The sequence below is a fragment of the Grammomys surdaster genome, unplaced genomic scaffold (assembly GCF_004785775.1).
Source record: "Grammomys surdaster isolate TR1022 unplaced genomic scaffold, NIH_TR_1.0 125671, whole genome shotgun sequence".
NCBI classification, from domain to species: Eukaryota; Metazoa; Chordata; class Mammalia; order Rodentia; family Muridae; genus Grammomys; species Grammomys surdaster.
Genome location: NW_021620508.1, coordinates 1,167,583 through 1,187,775, shown reverse-complemented (window position 1 = coordinate 1,187,775; position 20,193 = coordinate 1,167,583). Strand labels below are relative to the sequence as shown.

Sequence of the window (20,193 nt, the reverse complement as noted above, 5' to 3'; positions counted from 1 at the left end):
GTAGACGGAACACGACCTTCCCCGTCCCTTATGGGCTCTCATGACGGTCTCTCTGCTCATACCCTTCCTCCCTCGATTCCAGTGATTGCAGTCATCACTTCTGACACTAGCCCTTTCTGAAGTGTGACTAACCTTCCACTTTCTTACTGTCTTACAGATTGGGAGTCTAGGACAGAAGCCAAGAACTTCCTTTCAAAGGACAGTTCCAAAATTAAAATGTTGCAACAAAAGATGGCAAAAAACCATACCTGCTCGAGCCTTGAGGACAGCAGGGCCGGAGGTAACAGAGAAGTCACGTGCGAGGTGGAGAGTCGACATGTCCGTCAGGAGGGACACTTGAGTCAGGCTGCAGAAACCTCTGCTGGGAGGCCTGGTTCCGCCAAGCGCACAGCTCACAGGGAGGCTCACCCGGGAGGAAAACCCTGCAGGTGTGAGAAATGCCACAAAACGTCCGTGTGCCAGCCGCCTCCCAGTGACCGTGAGCAGACTCACAGTAAGGCAAAGGCCAGTGCGCATGCACAGCGTGGGAAGGTCCTTAACGGCACGCCAGACACGGCTGTGCGTCAGAGAGCTCAGGAAAGCAGAAAAGGCAGTGAGGGTCAGAACAGTGCCCTTGCGTGTGGTTCTGACCCCTGCAAACCTCAGAGCGCTCAGGGGAGTGAGAGGCCGCACAAGTGTAAGGAGTGTGGGAAGGCCTTCCACATGCCCTCCCAGCTCAGTCACCACCAAAAGCTGCACCTGGGGGAGAAGCCCTACAAGTGTCAGGAGTGCGGGAAGGCCTTCCCATCGAACGCCCAGCTCAGTCTTCACCAGAGAGTTCACACTGACGAGAAGTGCTTCGAGTGCAAGGAGTGCGGGAAGGCCTTCATGCGCCCCTCCCACCTGCTCCGCCACCAGCGCATCCACACCGGGGAGAAGCCTCACAAGTGTAAGGAGTGTGGCAAGGCCTTCCGCTACGACACACAGCTCAGCCTTCACCTGCTCACTCACGCCGGGGCCAGGCGCTTTGAGTGTCAGGACTGTGACAAGGTGTACAGCTGTGCCTCCCAGCTCACTCTGCATCAGATGACACACACTGGGGAGAAGCCCCACAAGTGTAAGGAGTGTGGCAAGGGCTTCATCTCTGACTCACACCTCCTTCGCCATCAGAGTGTTCACACTGGTGAGAAGCCCTATAAGTGTAAGGAGTGTGGCAAAGGCTTCCGTCGTGGGTCAGAACTTGCCCGGCATCAGAGGGCCCATTCAGGTGATAAACCCTACAAGTGTAAGGAGTGCGGAAAGTCCTTCACTTGCACCACAGAGCTCCTTAGACATCAGAAAGTTCACACTGGAGACAGACCCCACAAATGTAAGGAGTGTGGGAAGGCCTTCATTCGAAGATCAGAGCTGACCCATCATGAGAGAAGTCACAGTGGCGAGAAGCCCTATGAGTGTAAGGAGTGTGGGAAGACCTTCGGCCGCGGCTCCGAGCTCAGCCGACACCTGAAAATCCACACCGGGGAGAAGCCCTATAAGTGTCAGCAATGTGGGAAGGCCTTTATTCGCGGCTCTCACCTTACCCAGCATCAGAGGATTCACACCGGACAGAGGAGTGAATGAGTTGCCATCAGGAAATCCATCCAGTTTAAAAACCCTGTGGTGGCTGACAACTGTGGAAGACCAAGTTACAGGGTTTCTCATCAGTGCTAGAATTTCAAAGACCAATTAGGGCCTGAAGTGATTGGACACTTGCCAACAGAAAGAAACCATATTAACTACAGAAATCAGAATTTACCATAGGCTTTAGTAGACGAACAACTGGAAAGTTCCATGGGTGTAAAGGAGGGAGGAGGAGTGCCTCTCAGTGGCCAGAGCCAAACAGGCCTCAGGGCATTCCTAGCTGGATAAGCCGAGCAGGGCAGTGAGCATCTCAGAGATTAGCGGTACCCGGGCCAGCCGTCCGAGGAGAGAACTCAATCATTACACAGCGTGACTCTCTATCATGCCTCAGGCCACACTTGTGCTAAAATGCAGCCCACTCGTCTCTCATCCCACACGACGCTCATGGAACGCTCACTACTTTATAAAGTTATTTGAAATGCGGAGTGTGGAAAGGACCCGGCCATGCGGACTTTTTACATGTCCTCACGAGCCGGGCAGATTATTTACTGACTGTGTAACTTCTCCAAGGTAGCAGTGTTAGCCCCATGTTTCAGGCATGCTGTTACACGCCTGTAATAATGCAGCGGGCATGCTGCATGCTATTACACGCCTTTAATATAAGCGCCTGGAAGCCAAAGGTAGGAAGATCACAAGTTGAGGCTAGCCTGGAGACTCTTAAGTAAAACAACAAACAAGCAAAAAATTACGCCAAAGATAGCTGCTTTCTTTATTATTTTCATAACTGTGAACTTAAGACTGTTACAAGAAGAAAGCCTTACATGTCCAGTCACTGGAGGACATCTTGCCTCATCTCTTTGACTGTTAGAGAATTCTTATGAAGAAAGACTTAGAGCTTTTGTTCATACCCTTCTGCTGCTAAGAGGCCTCATAATTGGAATGTGGTGAGGTCAGTATGAGGAGGGGCTGGGATTTGGATAATTTACTAAAGCCTCCCTGAGCGAGGTGTGGTGCTACAGACATCCTGTAATCCCAGCACGTGGGAGGTAGGAACAAGACAGGCATTCAAGTCCATCTGGTCTACCTAGTGAGTTGGGGGGTAGCCTGGACAATGTGTTGCAGTCTCAGAACTTTCATAAAGAAAAGCCATGCCGTGATCTGTACACTAGAGAACTGGAAAATAGTAAAGCTTTAACCAAGATCCAAGCCTCCATAGGAAATGTTAAAGTGCCTATATAAATACGTTCATATCTAAAGGTCCATTAGGAATAAATTACACTATATGTTGAATCTGGTACACTGTGGCTGAAACTATACTCTGAGGAAAATGAACTTCCTTTCGTATGTGTAAAAAATGGGGACTGGAAGGTCTAGGATTCTGTATTTATTATACCTGTCACAGTACCTAGTCCTGGTGATTCCCAGTAAGTATTCTAAGTAACAGAAGAGCAAATAACTACTCAACTCCAGCAGACAAAGAAAGTAACAAAATTAAACCTTGCAAAAGTAAACCTTGGAATAGATCACACACGCACGCATGCATGCACACACGCACACACACACAATGTTGTACAGGAGATGAAGTTCTTAGGAAGTAAGGCAAGCTTAAATGAGCAGAGAGCATAAGTCCTACCCGTCAGCAGATGTTAGCCACTCTCCTGCAGTGTCACCACAGTGTGACAGGTTCGTGTGGCTGTGGCCTTGGTGTCACATGTGACTGACTGGGCAGGAGACCACCATGGGCTTAGTAACAAGATCCAGGGACATGGTCTTCCCAGCTGCAGGGAGTACATCTGTGCCATCAGGCGGTGCTGGCTCTCTGAGGCTGAGACTGCTGTAGAACAGCATCGTCATTGACACTGTGGTGTCATGGAACCATGAACTCTCCTTTTCCTGGACCTACAGAATAAGAAATCCAGACACCGAAAATTACTACTCAGCTCTTTACAGTCTATATAACGCTTGGAAAGTTAGCTTTTAAAAATATTTTTACACCAATATATTCAGTTTCAGTAACGTGGGATGTTTATATTCAGCCATTTATGGTATATCTGACATAAGAAGCATTATTTTCCAAAGTATTTTCTTAGCCATATTATTGAAATATATATTCAACTTCAATTTTGTAAGATGTAGTATATTTACTTAGAGCATTTGATAGTGTGTTTTTATATCCTGCTTTATATAGTATATTTAAATGCTGGAAAAATATTGTTTTCCTGAATGAAGTTAGAGCTGAGGGGAAGCTGCTTCCGGAGCTACACTCCCCCTCTAACAGCGAGCGAGTCACCTGACAGCTGACACCTTCTACCTCTTGGGGACATGAGGCACTCACTGCTGGGAAGGCAGCACACACTCACCAAGGTGGAAAAGGCAGCAGCATCGAAAATCCAGTCGGCTATTTACCAATCCACTGTCCTTAGAGGGTTCTGTGATTGTAGCAGCGTGCAGTGTCTGGCAGCCCAGGAGTGAGCAGCGTGGTGCTTTGTGCAAAGGACTTATGTTGAAGTGCCAGTGAGTGAGTGAGTCCGGGCTATACAGTCACTTGAGACTAGCAGAGCCTGCTGGGAAGTAAGTCCCCGTCCTTGTCCTTCCCCCTGGTCTGTAGGCGTCCATGTTGAGAGCAGTCTGCTATCTCGAGCTCATCTGCCTACCCTGCAGAGCGTCACGTCATGTGCTAGGGAAAGCTGAAATTACTAGGCAGGCGCCTGCAGAACAGTTATGACGGAGTGCAGGCAGCATGTGGGCATGGGCGCACACGTGTGCAGGCCAGCGGCCGAGCTAAGGGGTCCTTCCTCAGGAGCCATCTACTCTGGTTTTCTGATGCAGGGTCTCACGAGGAGCTGGGACTTACCCGTTAGGCTCAGCCGACTGGCCAGTGAAACCCAGGATGTACTCAGCTCTGTTTTCCTCGCATTGGAATTGAACACAGGTGCGCACGTCACCTGGCTTTTTCATGAGGGTTTTGGGGAGATTTGGGGGTCAGGTCCTCACGCTTGCCCGGCAAGCGCTTTACTGACTGAGCCCACACCCCAGCCGGTCAAATACTTTTTGAAAGGGAGAAATGATAACTGAGTTTTAATCTGCACTGGTATATTAACTTTAAAACCTATCTATCTAAAAATATTAACTATTCTTCTAAGAGGAGAACTTGCACATTTTATAGGAATTAAATAAATTAATAAAAGTTTTTTAAAGGGTGCTTTTAGTACAGATTTTAGAGTTGGAAGGATGCTTTTTAATTTTCTGCTCCTGTATACATATTTTTTTAGACTTGAATGTCCTACCCCAAGTGTATGCATCATGATGCACCTGAAACCAAACATATTCTACAGTGATTTATTTAGAAAATGACACATGTACACTGTTTCTTAAGTGCCAACAGTGGATGCTGCACTGCCATCTCTCTGGTTGAGATCCACACGCAAGCTTAAGATTTGTCTTGGTCACAGGTTCTGGGTGGGGAAGAATGGGTTGAGTGGGATTGTGCACACACAGGGATGCAGCAGGCTCCTTTCCTCATACGGTGATGTCCTGAGGAGGGCGTTCTAGTCACTACTCACAGCTCGGCTATCTCCCATAACACAGACAAGCCATGTGCTGCAGCCTGTTCTTTCCTAGCAAGTGTTACCTTCACCGTAGGCAATGTGAGTTCAGGACACAAGCATTACCTCATGTTGCTGCCTCCGTTTCTATAGAGCAGCTAAATTCCTGCCTTAGCATAGTAGACTTCAAATGTACTTGGTGCCTTATTGTTTCCGCGTGGAGCTCACCGTCATATCCACTGGAACCAGTGTGTTTCTCAACTGTGTTAACCAGGACTGAAAACGTGCCTTCCATTTGCACTTCCTTGACTGCTAGGGAGGTGGGGCTTCTCCCTGGCCTGTGGGTCATTAGAGCTTTGTTTCTGTGAATTGCACATTGCTATGGGTCTCACTTTGTAACACACCTAGAAGATCATAGTACACTTGGGCAATTTGTTGTCTTAGTCTAGTATATGTCATTTGCCCGTTTCTGTCAAAATAGTTAGCACATGTTTTATGAAGGGCCAGACAGTGAGTATTTCAGGTTGGGGACTGCTTCTGTGCAGCCTTTGCCACAGAGAAGTGCATCCTGTATAGTCAGCAGTCCTCAGCCACTTCTACCACGTCCCCAGTGGACAGTTGTCACTTTAAAGATGACTGCTGCTTATGTCTACTGGGCAGAGGCCAGAGATCCTTCTCTGTGTCCTGGGGTGCACAGCACAGCCCCCAAAACAAATTATGTCACACTCTAAAATGTCAGTGTGTTTCTGGCCAGAACAGAACTGGCTACCACTGTGTATTAATAAACCATTCACAGGAACAACCAGCTCTGGCCACAGTGAGCCGTAGGTGTGCCTTCCCACCCGGTTTTAAGCAGTGTTTATCTGTAGTACTCGTTTTGTTTCTGAAATCTTTTACCTCAAGTAGTTTTCCCTATTTTTATGGCTTTAATCTTCTTGACTAAAAATGCAGAGAATTGATTGCCTGTGTGTAATTGCAGCCTAATATTTCTGAAGCACGGGTTGTATTTGCTTGGTTTGGGTTGAGATTTTATAAAATAAAATAAATCACTTCAGAAAAGTATGGTGACGTCTCACTTTCTTTTCCTGTGCCTGCAGAGGGTACAGCCAAGAACACTGGTGTCGTAAAACCAAACTCAGATTCCACGTGGGTGATGTACAGTCTTTACTTCCTCTTACAGCTCTGTCCACTGTGTGGGATTGCCAAGGACAGACCTAGTCCTCAGTATATCTGCTCTCTCTCATCTTATGTGTGTTAGAGTCATTGAGAGAACAACAGAAGCAGATAACATCTATATAGAAGCACCGAGGGATGTAATAGAGATTTTTCATTTAAAGACCATTCAGCAAAACCAAGGAGCCATGCTTACAAGCTGTACAACGTAGCAAGAAAGTATAAAAGCTACTGGCCTGATGGACTGTGGCATGGTCGGGAAGTGCCACACTTCCACTATTACCAAGGGTGACAGGTGAGAGGTTCGAGACCACATGACCACCTCTGGGGGACACATTCTGCTGCCCTGGTGTATGGAGAATTGAGGTTGTATCTGCCAAAATCAGTGAAGTCCCAACAAAAAGTGACTGCTTAGGACCTAAGTAAGGTCTACAGGGTGTTCCAAAAGTTGCCGTGGAAGTTGCAGATCCATAGAGGAAGCCTGAGGTGGCCTGGGATAAAGTGCACAGAGAGCTCCATAGCCTCAGCACACGCTGCAGACAAGAAACAGACAAGACCAAACATAACCAAGGACAGTATGTGACCTCAGGGGAAACCAGGGCTAGAGTTCTGGCCCTAAAGACCAGCCCCTCAGAGGAAAACACTTCAGCCCCATGTTTAAGTCCTATAGCAGAAACACAGAAAATAAGATAACATGTCTTCTCAAAACATTACCAAACCCACACTGACGGCTCCCAGTGAAAACGATTTGGAAGAAATTGACATAGTTACAAATTACTCTTTTAAACAAACTAAGAACAAAGGGAGAAAATAAGGATGTCAACCCAAAATAGAAAAGGATTCAATAAAATAGAATTATGAAAAGCCAAACTAGGGCTGGTGAGATGGCTCAGTGGTTAAGAGCACTGACTGCTCTTCTAGAGATCATGAGTTCAAATCCCAGCAACCACATGGTGGCTCACAACTACCTACAATGAGATCTGATGCCCTCATATGGGTGTCTGAAGACAGCTACAGTGTACTTACATATAATAAAAAAAAAAAAAAAAAAAGCCAAACTAGGGGCTGGAGAGATGGCTCAGTAGTTACGAGCACTGGCTCCTATTCCAGATGACCTGGGTTCAATTCCCAGCATCTACATGGCTGCTCAAAACTGTAATTCCAGTCCCAGGAAATCTGATACCCTCACATACATAGATCAAAACACCAATGCATATAAAATAAAAATAATGCTTTAAAAAAGGAAAAGGCAAACAAATCATTCCGGAAATGAAAAATTCAGCCTAATTAAAGTTCCCATGGGAGCCGGGCAGTGGTGGCACACACCTTTAATCCCAGCACTTGGGAGGCAGAGGCAGGCAGATTTCTGAGTTCGAGGCCAGCCTGGTCTACAGAGTGAGTTCCAGGACAGTCAGGGCTACACAGAGAAACCCTGTCTCAAAAAACCTAAATAAATAAATAAATGTGGAGATGTGAAAGGAGGCATTTCTACATTTATTACTTTCATGGTATCATCTTCCTTTCACAGGAATTGACAATACTGGCAGTAAGAATTACAGACATTATTTTAGGACACATGCTACCATGACTTTGATCGAGTGTTAACTACTTCATCCTTAGGTTAGTGCTGATGTACAGTACAGCAGGTGGGCTGTAACCTGGTCCTCGCTCACCAGCCTCCTCACAGTATTCAATTTCATGAGACTTACGGAGTGTAAGCTGCTCTGGTAACTTATATTTAACCAGTAGAATGTGGTAAAATGACCGGACGTTCCTTCTGTGATTAGACTGCACAGATTATCACTTCAGTCTGGCTGGCTGGCTTCCGTGCTGCCAGCAGCCAACTTTCTTGGCTTGTGCAATCCCATCAGAGCGGCAGCCACACTGGGACAGTCAATACGCCGGGAGCTTCACCCACCTTTCAGCCAATGGCCCTCCAGAATCTGAGAATCCCAATGGATCAGCTCTTAAAGAAAGGAACTCAGGTACCTAACCTGTTCCCTTCGGTGTGGATCCTTCTCTAGTTAAGCTTCCAGATGAGGGCCAGCCTTAGCTGAAACCTCAAAGACCCAACTAAGGCATACCTGGACTCTTGATTTATAGAAATTTTTAGATGATACATGTGTATTATTTAATCTGTTTTTCTATTAATTTGTTACATAACAATAACTAGTACGTGTAAGTGCTATTGTCACCATTTTGACAGTGAGCAAAACAAAGCATTAATGCTTAGGGTTCTGTCCAGTGTCACACTGGAAGAGAGTGGTTAAATATAGGTGATAACATTTCCCTACATTCATCAAATATTCTTTCATGGGAATTTGGTGAAGAATGTAACATTTAAGTGAGGATGGTGGTGAGCTTTTAAAGCAACACAGTCTTTTTTATGCTTAGAAGCACAAAATAAATTATTCTGAAAAATGGATTTCCTGACATGTTACTACTTGGTATACAGCTGAAGGCTTGTCAGGTCCCACTGTGGATCTTCTGGTGCTGGGTGAGGTGTGAGTGCTGTCTGAAGGCCTTCTTGCACTCCTTACATTTGTAGGGCTTCTCACCAGTGTGGATCCTCTGGTGCTGAGAAAGAAATGAATACAGTCTAAAAGCCTTGCCACAGTCCTTGCACTCGTACGGCTTCTCGCCCGTGTGGATGCTCCGGTGCTGGGTGAGCTGAGAGAGCAGCCGGAAGGGCTTTCTACACTCCTGGCATTCATATGGCTTCTCGCCCGTGTGGACGCTCTGGTGCTGGGTGAGTTGTGAGAGCAGCCGGAAGGCCTTCCCGCATTCTTCACACTCATAGGGTCTGTCGCCGACATGAATGCTCTGATGTGAAATCAGCTGGGAGTAACTACTGAAGGTCTTCCAGCACTCCAGACACTCATAGGGTCTCTCGTGGGTATGGATTCTCTGATGGCGGACAAGCTGCTGCCTCAATCTGAAGGCCTTCCCACATTCCTTACAGTTGTAGGGTTTCTCCCCAGTGTGAATACTCTGATGGACGGTCAGCTGTTGGCATATTCTGAAGGACTTGCCACAGTCCTTACATGCATAGGGCTTCTCGCCAAAGTGGATTTTCTGATGCACTCGAAGGTCTGGGCCACACACGAAGGCTTTCCCACACTCCTTACATTCGTACAGTTTCTCAGAAGTGTGAAGTCTCTGGTGTCGGGTAAGGTGTGTGCACTGTCTGAAGGTCTTCCCGCAGTCCTTGCACTCATAGGGTTTCTCCCCGGTGTGAATCCTCTGATGCCGAGCCAGCTGCTGATGTACCCGGAAGGCCTTTCCACACTCCTTGCACTCATACGGCTTTTCACCAGTGTGAAGTCGCTGGTGCTGGGTGAGTTCTTGGAGCACCGTGAAGGCCTTCCCACAGTCCTTACACTCGTAGGGCTTCTCACCGGTGTGAAGTTTGTGGTGTCGGATAAGGTGCGCCCGCTGTCTGAAGGGTTGCCCGCACTCCTTGCATTTGTAAGGTTTCTCGCCGGTGTGGATCCTCAAGTGTTGACTGAGCGTTGAGCGGCGAATGAAGGTCTTCCTACACTCTTTACATTCATAGAACTTTTCTCCATTCTGAACTCTCTGGTACTCAGAAAGGAAACTATGCTTTTCATACGTGACTTTTTCAGAGGTAATTTTCAACTCCCCAAAATAACCCTCCTGTGGTTCCTTTTGTAGCTCAGTCTTGTGTTTACCTTCCCGATCATCACTAAGACCAGAACCCTGAGGGCTAAGGCTTTTAATTTTCTCCATCAACTCCCACTGTAATGAAAACACTTCACAAATGTCCTTGTCTGAAGATGAAGTATCAGTCTTGAATCTGGACTCCAAATCTGAAAGAGAACAAGAAAGAAACACACTGCTTCCGTGTTCCAAAAGGAAGCAAACTTCTATAGACAGATAACAGGGCCTAAAGCAATGCCGACTCTAAGTGATAGACTGTACCTCCTGTAAACAGGCATTTCTGAAAAAAAAAAAAATACTACCTATGTATGCCCCAAAACCCATATCCTACATAAAATCCTGCACCAAAAATAATTAAGTTCATGGGAAAACAGCAGGAGTTACCACACAACTGTACACAGCTTTATCAGCAAAACACTAACAATACTATAGTTGCTCTGTCAAGGGAATAAAGGTATTCATTGTGGCCAAAGCTCACTTCATGAATACTAAAATAAATAAAAATTAAGGCCCTGTTTGAGATGCAGAGACAGCACACGTGAAAATAAGACCAAGAAAGGCTGCAATCCCAACACTCGGGGGGATGTCAGCCTGGGCTACACAATCTCAGGACAGCCTGAGCTACAAAGGAAGGTCATTTCTAAGAAGAAAGCTGAACTGTGTATGATAGATACTTATTTTCCCAGCTGCCAGGGAGGTTAAGGGAGAAGGATTACTTGACTCAAAGAGTTGGAAGCCAGCCTGGGCAACATAAGAGATTCCATCTCATTCATAGATAGATAGATAGATAGATAGATAGATAGATAGATACCAGAGGTGGTGCCTGACTATAGTAATCCCAGCAGGGAGGTGGAAGCAAGAGGATCAGAAATTCAAGATCCCCCTTGGATACACAGTGTGTTCTGGTCCAGCCTAGGATACTGGAGACCTTGTCTCAAAAAAAAAAATTGTAGCCAATTATGGTAGTACATTTAATCCCAGTGATCAGGAGACAGAGTCAGGTGGAGCTCTGAGAATTCTGGGCCACCAGAAGAAGGGAGGGACAGATAGACAGATAGAGGAAGGCCTTGAGGAGCTGACTGAGCATGCAGTACATAGTCCCAGGTAGGAAACCAGGGGTGGCAGTATGCTTCTGTAATCCCAGCATCGGGCAGGCAGAGGACGAGGAACCCTGGGGATTTGCTAGCATGTCACTCTACCCAATAAATGAGTTCCAGGTTTGCTGTGGCTGTGTCTCAAAATCTAAAGTAATACCACTGAAGAAGGTATCATACATAGATCTCTATCTCCACACGCACATGCACACACATGAACATGCACACAACACACACACGCATACCCTCACACGTGAATACTTTCTCCTCTACACACACAGAAGAAACCTTAAGACCAACAAGAGAGGCCATGCCTACATCCTCCTGCCTCCAGGCTACAGGCTACAGGCATACACACACCCAGTCTACAAGGAGGTTGGTTGTTTTGCCTGTTTTGGATCAGAAATGGATGTTGAGTTTTGTGGTATAGTATCTTTACATTAATACAGATAACCATATAGTCTCTTTTGTTGATCTTGTTTAAAATGGTGAAACACTATCTGCTTCTCGGGGTCAAAGGTTGGGCTTCATTAAATAAGTAGGGATGAGGGCTACTTGATTCCTATAAATTATTCTGAACCCTGGTATTCTGAAATAGGTTTACAAATACTGGAAGAAATGAATCAGGCTTTAAGCAGAAGAACGAGGGTAGTGGGTTTGATTACTGCTGGTACTGAAGCTTTGATTATGTTAAGAGCTAGCACCACTGCTTCTGAAATTGCTCTGATGTAAGAAGATAGACAGCCACTTTTGTTAATCATTTAGCAAAAAATGTTACTAATGCTCTGAGTATTCAGGAAGATTTAGATAGGCATTTGGAACAACAAATTGATGTTCTTTATGCTACTATTCAAATTATTGGAGAGGAAGTTCAGAGTTTAAAAAGCCATCTCGAGTGTCACACTAATACCAAAGGATCTGTGTCACTTCTAAAATTTACAATGACAGTCACTTTAATTGGGAGAAAATTCAAAGACACTTGCAGAGTATTTGGCATAATTCTAACACCTCTCTGGATATTTTAACTTCACATACCAAGATTATGAATTTAAAGAATGCTGTTCCACTGAGTTTTGATGCTGTGCATATTGCTGATAAAATTATTCATAGCTTAAAATCAGTAATCTTGGTCAAGCTTCAAGAATAGCATATATAGCTTGATCATGCTAGACTTTCTTGTCCTGGGAATATTTTTATTCCTGCCAATTTTGATAAAACTTGCCTTTAACAACATCAATATGTTAGCCACCAAAATACATGGCTTGAAACTTAAAATGGATCCCCAGACAGACCCACTAGTTTAACAGGCTGGCAGTCAATGATGGGTAAGATTGTGAAGAGTCTTACCAACCTAAGACATAAATGCATTGCTTTGGATAATACCTTTTCAATGACAGGTAAGGAAGGCATTCTCATCAGAACAACCTAAGACAGATGCAGACTGGTTTATAAATACAAAAGGGGGAGATGTGGAGAGCTCTTGGTGCCGTTTCAAGGATATTGGCAAGAATTAAACATTGAGCTAGGACAAGGAAGTAAGCTTAAGATCTTGATCATCTTGGTAAGTTCCTGAATACCATGGGACCTTTGCTTATGCCTTGTTTGTTCCTTGACTACTTCATGCCTTAGCACTGACCCTATTCTTTGCATGTACCTAGAAAGATATAAAACAGACTGGACAAAAACATAAACCCACCTCAGCACCTGTTGGAGTCATGTTATAATGTTGTCTGATTGTGTCTTTTTTCTTTACCTCACCCCCTCCCTTGAGACCCTGTTGACTGACTGAGCAGGCTTGGCCATGTCTTAGTTTTCCACTGATAGAAATGGGTCTCTTTTGTTGTTCATTGCTGAGTTCATCAGGCTACCTGTCCTGAGTGCTTCCATGGATTTTCCTGTTTCTCCCTCCTACCTCTCCATAGCACTGTGGGGACTACAAATGTACCTCCTGCCCCAGGTTCCAGGCATCTGGGGACTTGAACTCAGGCCCTCACATCTGCACAAATGCTTTACCCACAAAGCCATCTCCTCGGCCCCCGCCCCTTGTGCAGAAGTGCTCTCATCCGTGATGAAGATGATACATTACTTCTCTCAGAGCAGCTGTGAGGATGTAGTAACTGTACAGCACTCAGAACATATATGCTTTAGCTATGATTTCTACGGTACTCACTGGCTGAGAGGGTAGGAATCTTCTGGTAAAGAAGTCCAGAAACAGTGCCCTTTCTAGTAGATCTGTCTACTGGAAAATACAAAATGCTTAGGGTTTTAAAAAAATGTATGTATTGTATGTATCTGAGTGAGTTGTCACACACACCAGAAGAGGGAATTAGATCTCATTACAGATGGTTGTTAGCCACCATGTGGTTCCTGGGAATTGAAGTCAGGACCTCTGGAAGAGCAGACAGTGCTCTTAGCCACTGAGCCATCTCTTCAGCCCACTTGGATGTTTAACTATTTTTGCAGCAGTGGATTGAACCCAGGACAGACACACACAGACACACTCACACTCACGCTAGGCAAGTACACTAACACTGAGCTACAGCACCAGGCCAGACTTTAACTTTCAGATGTAAAGCAGGAAGAACACCAGAGATCTGCTACCCAGAACCAGAACCAGCTTCCTTGAATTTTAAGTTTGCATCCGGGGCTGGAGAGATGGCTCAGTGGTTAAGAGCACTGACTGCTCTTCCAGAGGTCCTGAGTTCAAATCCTAGCAACCACATGGTGGCTCACAACCATCTGTAATGAGATTCGATGCCCTCTTCTGGTGTGTCTGAAGACAGCTACGGTGTACTCATCAATAAAATAAATAAATAAATATTTTTTAAAAAAAAGTTTGCATCCGCCCACATTCATTGCCTTTGAAATCAGCAAGAAGAGGGAAGTGTCTACATTAATTCTGGGCACAAATGCAGTATAAACCCTGCTTTTGTAGAAAATACTTCTGCCATATCAAACCCAGATACTAGGGAAACATGAGCACAAAGGAAGCCAGAAATCAGAGTCTGAAGAAAGTGAGAAGGGCGCCTTAGGCCAAAACGACAGGATGTTAAATGGAAACACCTATTTCTAGTCAGCCGAACAGAAAATAAAAACGAAGGATGCTAGCCCTGGAGACAAAGCTAATCTGCTGGGGTAAAAAACTCACCCAGTGAGATAAAGTTCCTGTAGGTTTCCCACATCACGTCCCTGTACAGGGTCCTCTGAGCAGGGTCCAGGCACTCCCACTCCTCCTGAGAGAAATCCACAGCTACATCTCCGAACGTCACTAAACCCTGGGGGAAAAAACAAACAAACCACTTGTGATCCTAAATGAGCAAATTCCTTCTTCCTTTATTTTAAGGAGAGAGTGGAGACTGAGGGAGGACCACACTACCACACGCAGAGTGGGAAGCCCACGGCATACAAACAGCACGGGGATGAACAGTAAAACCGGGACAGAGACAGCAAGAATCTCAGTGTCTCAGAAGTAGAGCAACGGTATATGCTCCTATACCGTCCTGCACACGCACATAAACCAAGCCTTCAAAATAAACGTTTATTTCATGTGAGTGTGTGCACATGTGCGTACCGTAGCACACGTATGCAGGTCAGAGGACAACACACAACAGCCAGTTCCTTCTACCATGTCAGATCCTCATCACTGTCTTCTAAGCTAGCCTGCCGCCCAAGATTAGATCTGTCATTCTGGGAATGAATATGATGAGACCCACAAATGAACCCACTGCACAGCAGTTACACGCTATATACACGATGTGTTCCCGTTATAATTCTACAGCAACATGGCTTTCCCTTTATAGACCCACTCATAAACTTTTCTACAAAAAAAATTCATTCCAAATACACCACAAAATATAAAAGACACACTGGCTCGGGCTCATTTCAAAGCCAGGTTTTATTTCAAACATGTTCCCTAGTACAATCAATTCCTTTTTTTTTTTTTTAATTATTTGTTTTTGGGTTTTTTGGGTTTTGGTTTTTAGGTTTTTCGAGACAGGGTTTCTCTGTGTAGCCCTGGCTGTCCTGGAACTCACTCTATAGATCAGGCTGGCCTCGAACTCAGAAATCCACCTGCCTCTGCCTCCCAAGTGCTGGGATTAAAGGCGTGCACCACCACCCAGCTAAATTATTTGTTTTTAAGATTTATTTATTTTATGTATGTGAGTACACTGTAGCTGTCTTCAGACACACCAGATGAGGGCATCAGATCCCATCATAGATGGTTGTGAGCCACCATGCGGTTGCTGGGATTTGAACTCAGGACCTCTGGAAGAGCAGTCAGTGCTCTTATCCCCTGAGCCATCTCTCCAGTCCATATAATCAATTCCTTAACTTTCAAATTTTTACTGAAAACTTGATCTCATCTTGGCTGCATTAGCTGTATCTAATGTCCCTTCTAACATTTAGATATTTCAGCGTGCATTTGGAAGGCAGAAATAGGTGGATCTCTGTGACTTCAAGCCCAGCACAGTCTAAATAGTGAGTTCAAACCCAGTCATGGCTACATAGTAAGACCCTACCTAAAACAAACAAACAGACAATTAAGATGTTTGAACTTGGCATAACATCAGAAAACTCACGTAGCAATTGTTTAGTGTCTCTAACCACCCCACCCCACCCCGCCTATTAGGTCTCGCTGAACATCTTCTCTGAGTTACAGTTAAGTCATGAAAATGCTGACTTCTAGCCAGGCAGTGGTGGCGCACACTTTTAATCCCAGCACTTGGGAGGCAGAGGCAGGCGGATTTCTGAGTTCGAGGCCAGCCTGGTCTACAGAGTGAGTTCCAGGACAGCCAAGGCTACACAGAGAAACCCTGTCTCGACAAAAAAAAAAAGAAGAAGAAGAAAAAAAAAAAGAAAATACTGACTTCTACGTGTGTGAGTCACCACCCTCTGCACCTGTGCTGTTGTGCCCGGTCCCCCGTCTCTATGCATTTCCCCTGAGAAGACTGCTCAAGGAGAAATCGAAGCTTGGGTGGTAGGCTGCCAAGTGTTTCTCCTTGTTTTTGTTTTGTTCCTTGTTCCTGTTTTTATTCCTGTTCCTGTTTGTGTTCCTGTTCTGTGGGGAGTATAAAAGGGAGCTATGCAGTTGAAAATATAGCATTTGGTTCTTTACCAGATGACTCGTCTTTCTTTCTCTCGCCCTCAGCCCTCCGCCAATCCAAGGAACTCAGTCAGCTATGCTGGCATAGCTGACAAGTGGAGGTTCCACCGAGATCAGGAAGAAGAGAACGATTGCTGATGGGCCATCTCCAGGGTGTGCGTTAAGACAGGAGACGCATTGGGCATGGACCAAAAGTAAGTTTTGGGGGTAAGTAAACACCATGGGTTTGGCACATAATAAGGAGTTGCTGGCTAAGCAACTATCTACTCTTCTGGCTCAGCGGGGAACCGCTGTTAAAGCTAGGGTTATTGAAGAATTTATGAAAGAAGTACAAAAATTCTCTCCATGGTTTGTGGCTAGCGGCACTTTTAAGCTGGAAGACTGGGAAAAGGTAACAGGTGATTTTCGTGCCACTGCCGATCGCCATGGCCCTTTAGTCCTTAAGAAATCAGTTTGGGGCATTTGGAAACTGGTTAGGGATGCCCTTGTCAGTGAAAATGAATTGGTTAAGGAACAAATTGAGGAGGCTAAGAAAACTCTTGGAGAAGTTCAGGAGGAATTGGCTAGGGAGTCCCTATGTGGATCTTCTTCCTCCTCTTCATCTACATCGGGGGATTCTTCTTCTGAGGAGGAGGAGGAGGAACTTTTGGAGGCCGATGGAGGAAAGGAAGTGGGCTCGAGGAGAAAAGAGAGGGAGAGGCTGCAATCCCAGGAAAAACAAGGTAAACAAACCAAGATGTTAAGATTCAAATCCTTAAGAGGTTGCACATCTCCTGCGGAGCCCTGCTCCCCTTCGGCTCCACCTGTGTATGAGGATTCCTGGGAGGAATGGTGGCAGGGTGAGATGGAACTGAAGGCCGAGGAGGCCCCTGTTACTAAAGGGGTGATTTTTCAGAAACAAAGAAGGGAGTGTCTTTGTGCCTATCCTGTTGTTAAGGTGCCTAATCCTGCTAATCCTGGGCAATTTATTGCCAACACTTGACCTTTCAGGAATTAAAGCAACTGAAGGAGGCTGTAGCATCTTATGGCCCTTTGGCCCCCTTTACCAAGGCTTTGATAGATTCTTATACTGCTATGAATTTAACTCCTAGTGATTGGCAACAGTTGTGTCGTGCTGTTCTTTCAGGGGGGAATTATTTGCTCTGGAGGAGTGAATATCAGGAGCAATGTATTAGAACTGCACGACTCAATGCCCAAGCTGGCAACCCCCAGGTCAACCTAGAAATGTTAACCGGTACTGGGGCCTGTGAAGCTCTGCATAACCAAATTCAATACAATCCTGGAGTGTATGCTCAGGTTGCCACTGCAGCTGTGAGAGCATGGGGCCGTCTTCCCAATGTAGCTGCAGGGGAACAATTAACCAAAGTCCTTCAAGGACCTTCCTAGCCTTATTCAGATTTTGTGGCTCGACTGATGGCATTAGCTGGAAATTTTTGGGGGGATGTGGATTCTGCTATGCCAGTGATTAAACAATTGGCTTTTGAAAATGCCAATAAATACTGCCAAGAAGCTATAAGGCCCCATAAGTCCAAAAGTCTTAATGAATATTTGAAAATTTGCAAAGAGATTGATGGGAATTTTGTGCAGGCCCAGGTGCTGGCTGCTGCCTTAAATAAAGGATTGAGGAGATCTCCTTCAGACAAAAAATGCTTCGGTTGTAGGCAAGCTGGACATTTTGTTTTGTTTTGTTTGGGTTTTTTTTTGTTTTTGTTTTTTTTTGTATTTTCGAGACAGGGTTTCTCTGTGTAGTCCTGGCTGTCCTGGAACTCACTCGGTAGACCAGGCTGGCCTTGAACTCAGAAATAACCTGCCTCTGCCTCCCAAATGCTGGGATTAAAGGCATGTGCCACCATTGCCCGGCCAAGCTGGACATTTTAAAAGAGAATGTCCTAGTAAAGGAGAGAATAGATCTGTCAATAATACTGAGAGAGTTCCCGCAGCCGAATGTCCCCGATGTCAAAAAGGATATCACTGGGCCGGAGATTGTAGATCAAAATTTGATTTTCAAGGCCAGCCTTTGTCGCAAACGGTCTCAGGGCCCAGCCTCACGTTCCGGAAAATGTATATGGGGCATTGGCCAATGCCATCAAATTTGTTCCACAAAGCAACAATCCTTTTTTTTTTTTTTTTTTGGTTTTTCGAGACAGGGTTTCTCTGTATAGCTCTGGCTGTCCTGGAACTCACTCTGTAGACCAGGCTGGCCTCAAACTCAGAAATCTGCCTGCCTCTGCCTCCAAAGTGCTGGGATTAAAGGCGTGCACCACCACTGCCCGGCGCAACAATCCTTTTCAATTGCAGACCTCTACTGCACCCCAGGGAGTGCAGGATTGGATCTCTGCACCTCTGCCCGAGCAATATTAACTCCTGAATTGGGGGTGCAAGCTATACCTACCAGGGTATTTGGACCATTGCCCCCCGAACACTTGGGAGTTGATTTTAGGGAGGAGCAGCATAGCTTTAAAAGGAATTCAAGTGTTTCCTGGGGTTATTGATTCAGATTATCAAGGGGAAATAAAAATCATGGTAGCCAGCCCTCGAGGTGTACTTGTCATACCATTGGGAGAAAGGATAGCTCAATTAATCTTGATGCCTATGCTGAAAGGATCCAACAAGATCATTCATTCACCCAGAGGCAATAAAGGATTTGGCAGTACCGTTTCAGCCTCTGTTTCTTGGACGGCCGAGTTACATCAGCGCCCTGAATTAGAACTAGTTATCTCTGGAAAGAAATTTAAGGGCTTGCTTGATACTGGAGCAGATACCAGTGTTATCTCTCAACAATTTTGGCCTTCTTCTTGGCCTGCCCAACTGGCGAGAACACGAGTGGCTGGAATTGGTGGCTCACCCTCAGTAATGCAAAGTGTGAATCATCTAAAGTGGGCCGATAATGAAGGCCATTCAGGTACTTCTCTGCCCTATATTATTGCCGATTTGCCTGTTAACTTGTGGAAAAGAGATGTTATGGAGGCTATGGGAGCCGTTCTCACTACTCAAATGGCTACCCCTCAAAGGATGCTACAGCGCTGGGGACGGAAAGAGGGTCAAGGACTTGGTAAGCAGCAACAGGGTCAATCTACTTGCATATCAGTTTTAGAGGAACTGTCACGGAAAAGGGGTGATAGAACTGGTCTAGGTGGTTCAAATTTATCCTAAGGGCCACTGTTACTTCGCCTCCTATTAATTGGAAGGATAATCAGCCTATATGGATTGAACAGTGGCCCTTACCTAAAGAGAAATTGGAGGCTGCCCATTCCTTGGTAAAGGAGCAACTTGAGGCTGGACATTTGGTCCCTTCCACATCACCCTGGAATACTCCAATTTTTGTGATAAAGAAAAAATCTGGTAAGTGGAGGTTGCTGCAGGACCTTAGAGAGGCCAATAAAACCATGGAAGTTATGGGAGCTCTCCAGTCTGGGCTCCCTTCCCCTATTGCCATTCCAAGTAAATAGCATCTTACTGTCGTAGATCTAAAGGATTGCTTTTTCACCATTCCATTGCATCCTAATGATTGTAAGCGCTTTGCCTTTTCTATACCTTCTATAAATTTTAAGGAACCTGCATTAAGGTATCAGTGGGTATGCCTCCCCCAAGGAATGGCTAATAGTCCTACCCTTTGCCAAATGTTTGTGGCCCAGGCCCTTTTGCCAGTTGAAAGGCTATATCCTTCCTGTTATATCATTCATTATATGGATGATATATTATTAGCTGCCCAAGGGAAGAGCTATTGATGGCTTATGCCAAGTTACAGGGAGATATGAAGAAAGCTGGGTTGGTTATTGCTCCTGAGAAGGTTCAAATAGGATATCCTTATCAATATTTAGGTTATAAATTTTTAAAAGAAGGGGTTCGTCCTCAGAAGGTTCAAATTAGGGTAGATCAATTAAAAACATTGAATGATTATCAAAAACTATTAGGAAATTTAAATTGGGTGCGACCTTCGGTTGGAGTGTCTTCAGGGGAACTTAAGCCTTTCTTTGATATTTTGCAAGGAGATGCC

General features: G+C 45.3%; 2 protein-coding genes across 4 annotated transcripts in view; one reads left to right on the top strand and one right to left on the bottom strand.

The window, feature by feature from the left end:
- LOC114639025 (zinc finger protein 568) overlaps positions 1-6,203 on the top strand; it is a 44,858-nt gene extending 38,655 nt beyond the window's left edge. For both annotated transcript variants that reach the window (XM_028787686.1, XM_028787685.1), the window contains exon 9: positions 158-6,203. In XM_028787686.1, the coding sequence (XP_028643519.1) occupies positions 158-1,599 (1,442 nt within the window). In that variant the 3' untranslated portion in view covers positions 1,600-6,203. The remainder of the gene's footprint in view (positions 1-157) is intronic.
- A 1,587-nt stretch (positions 6,204-7,790) lies between these two features.
- LOC114639027 (zinc finger protein 14) overlaps positions 7,791-20,193 on the bottom strand; it is a 47,915-nt gene continuing 35,512 nt past the window's right edge. Inside the window, exons 3-4 of one of the 2 annotated variants that reach the window (XM_028787694.1) lie at positions 14,241-14,367; positions 7,791-10,147 (exon numbers count right to left, since the gene is read on the bottom strand). In XM_028787694.1, the coding sequence (XP_028643527.1) occupies positions 8,784-10,147; positions 14,241-14,367 (1,491 nt within the window). In that variant the 3' untranslated portion in view covers positions 7,791-8,783. The remainder of the gene's footprint in view (positions 10,148-14,240; positions 14,368-20,193) is intronic. The other variant, XM_028787695.1, reaches the window with a different exon arrangement.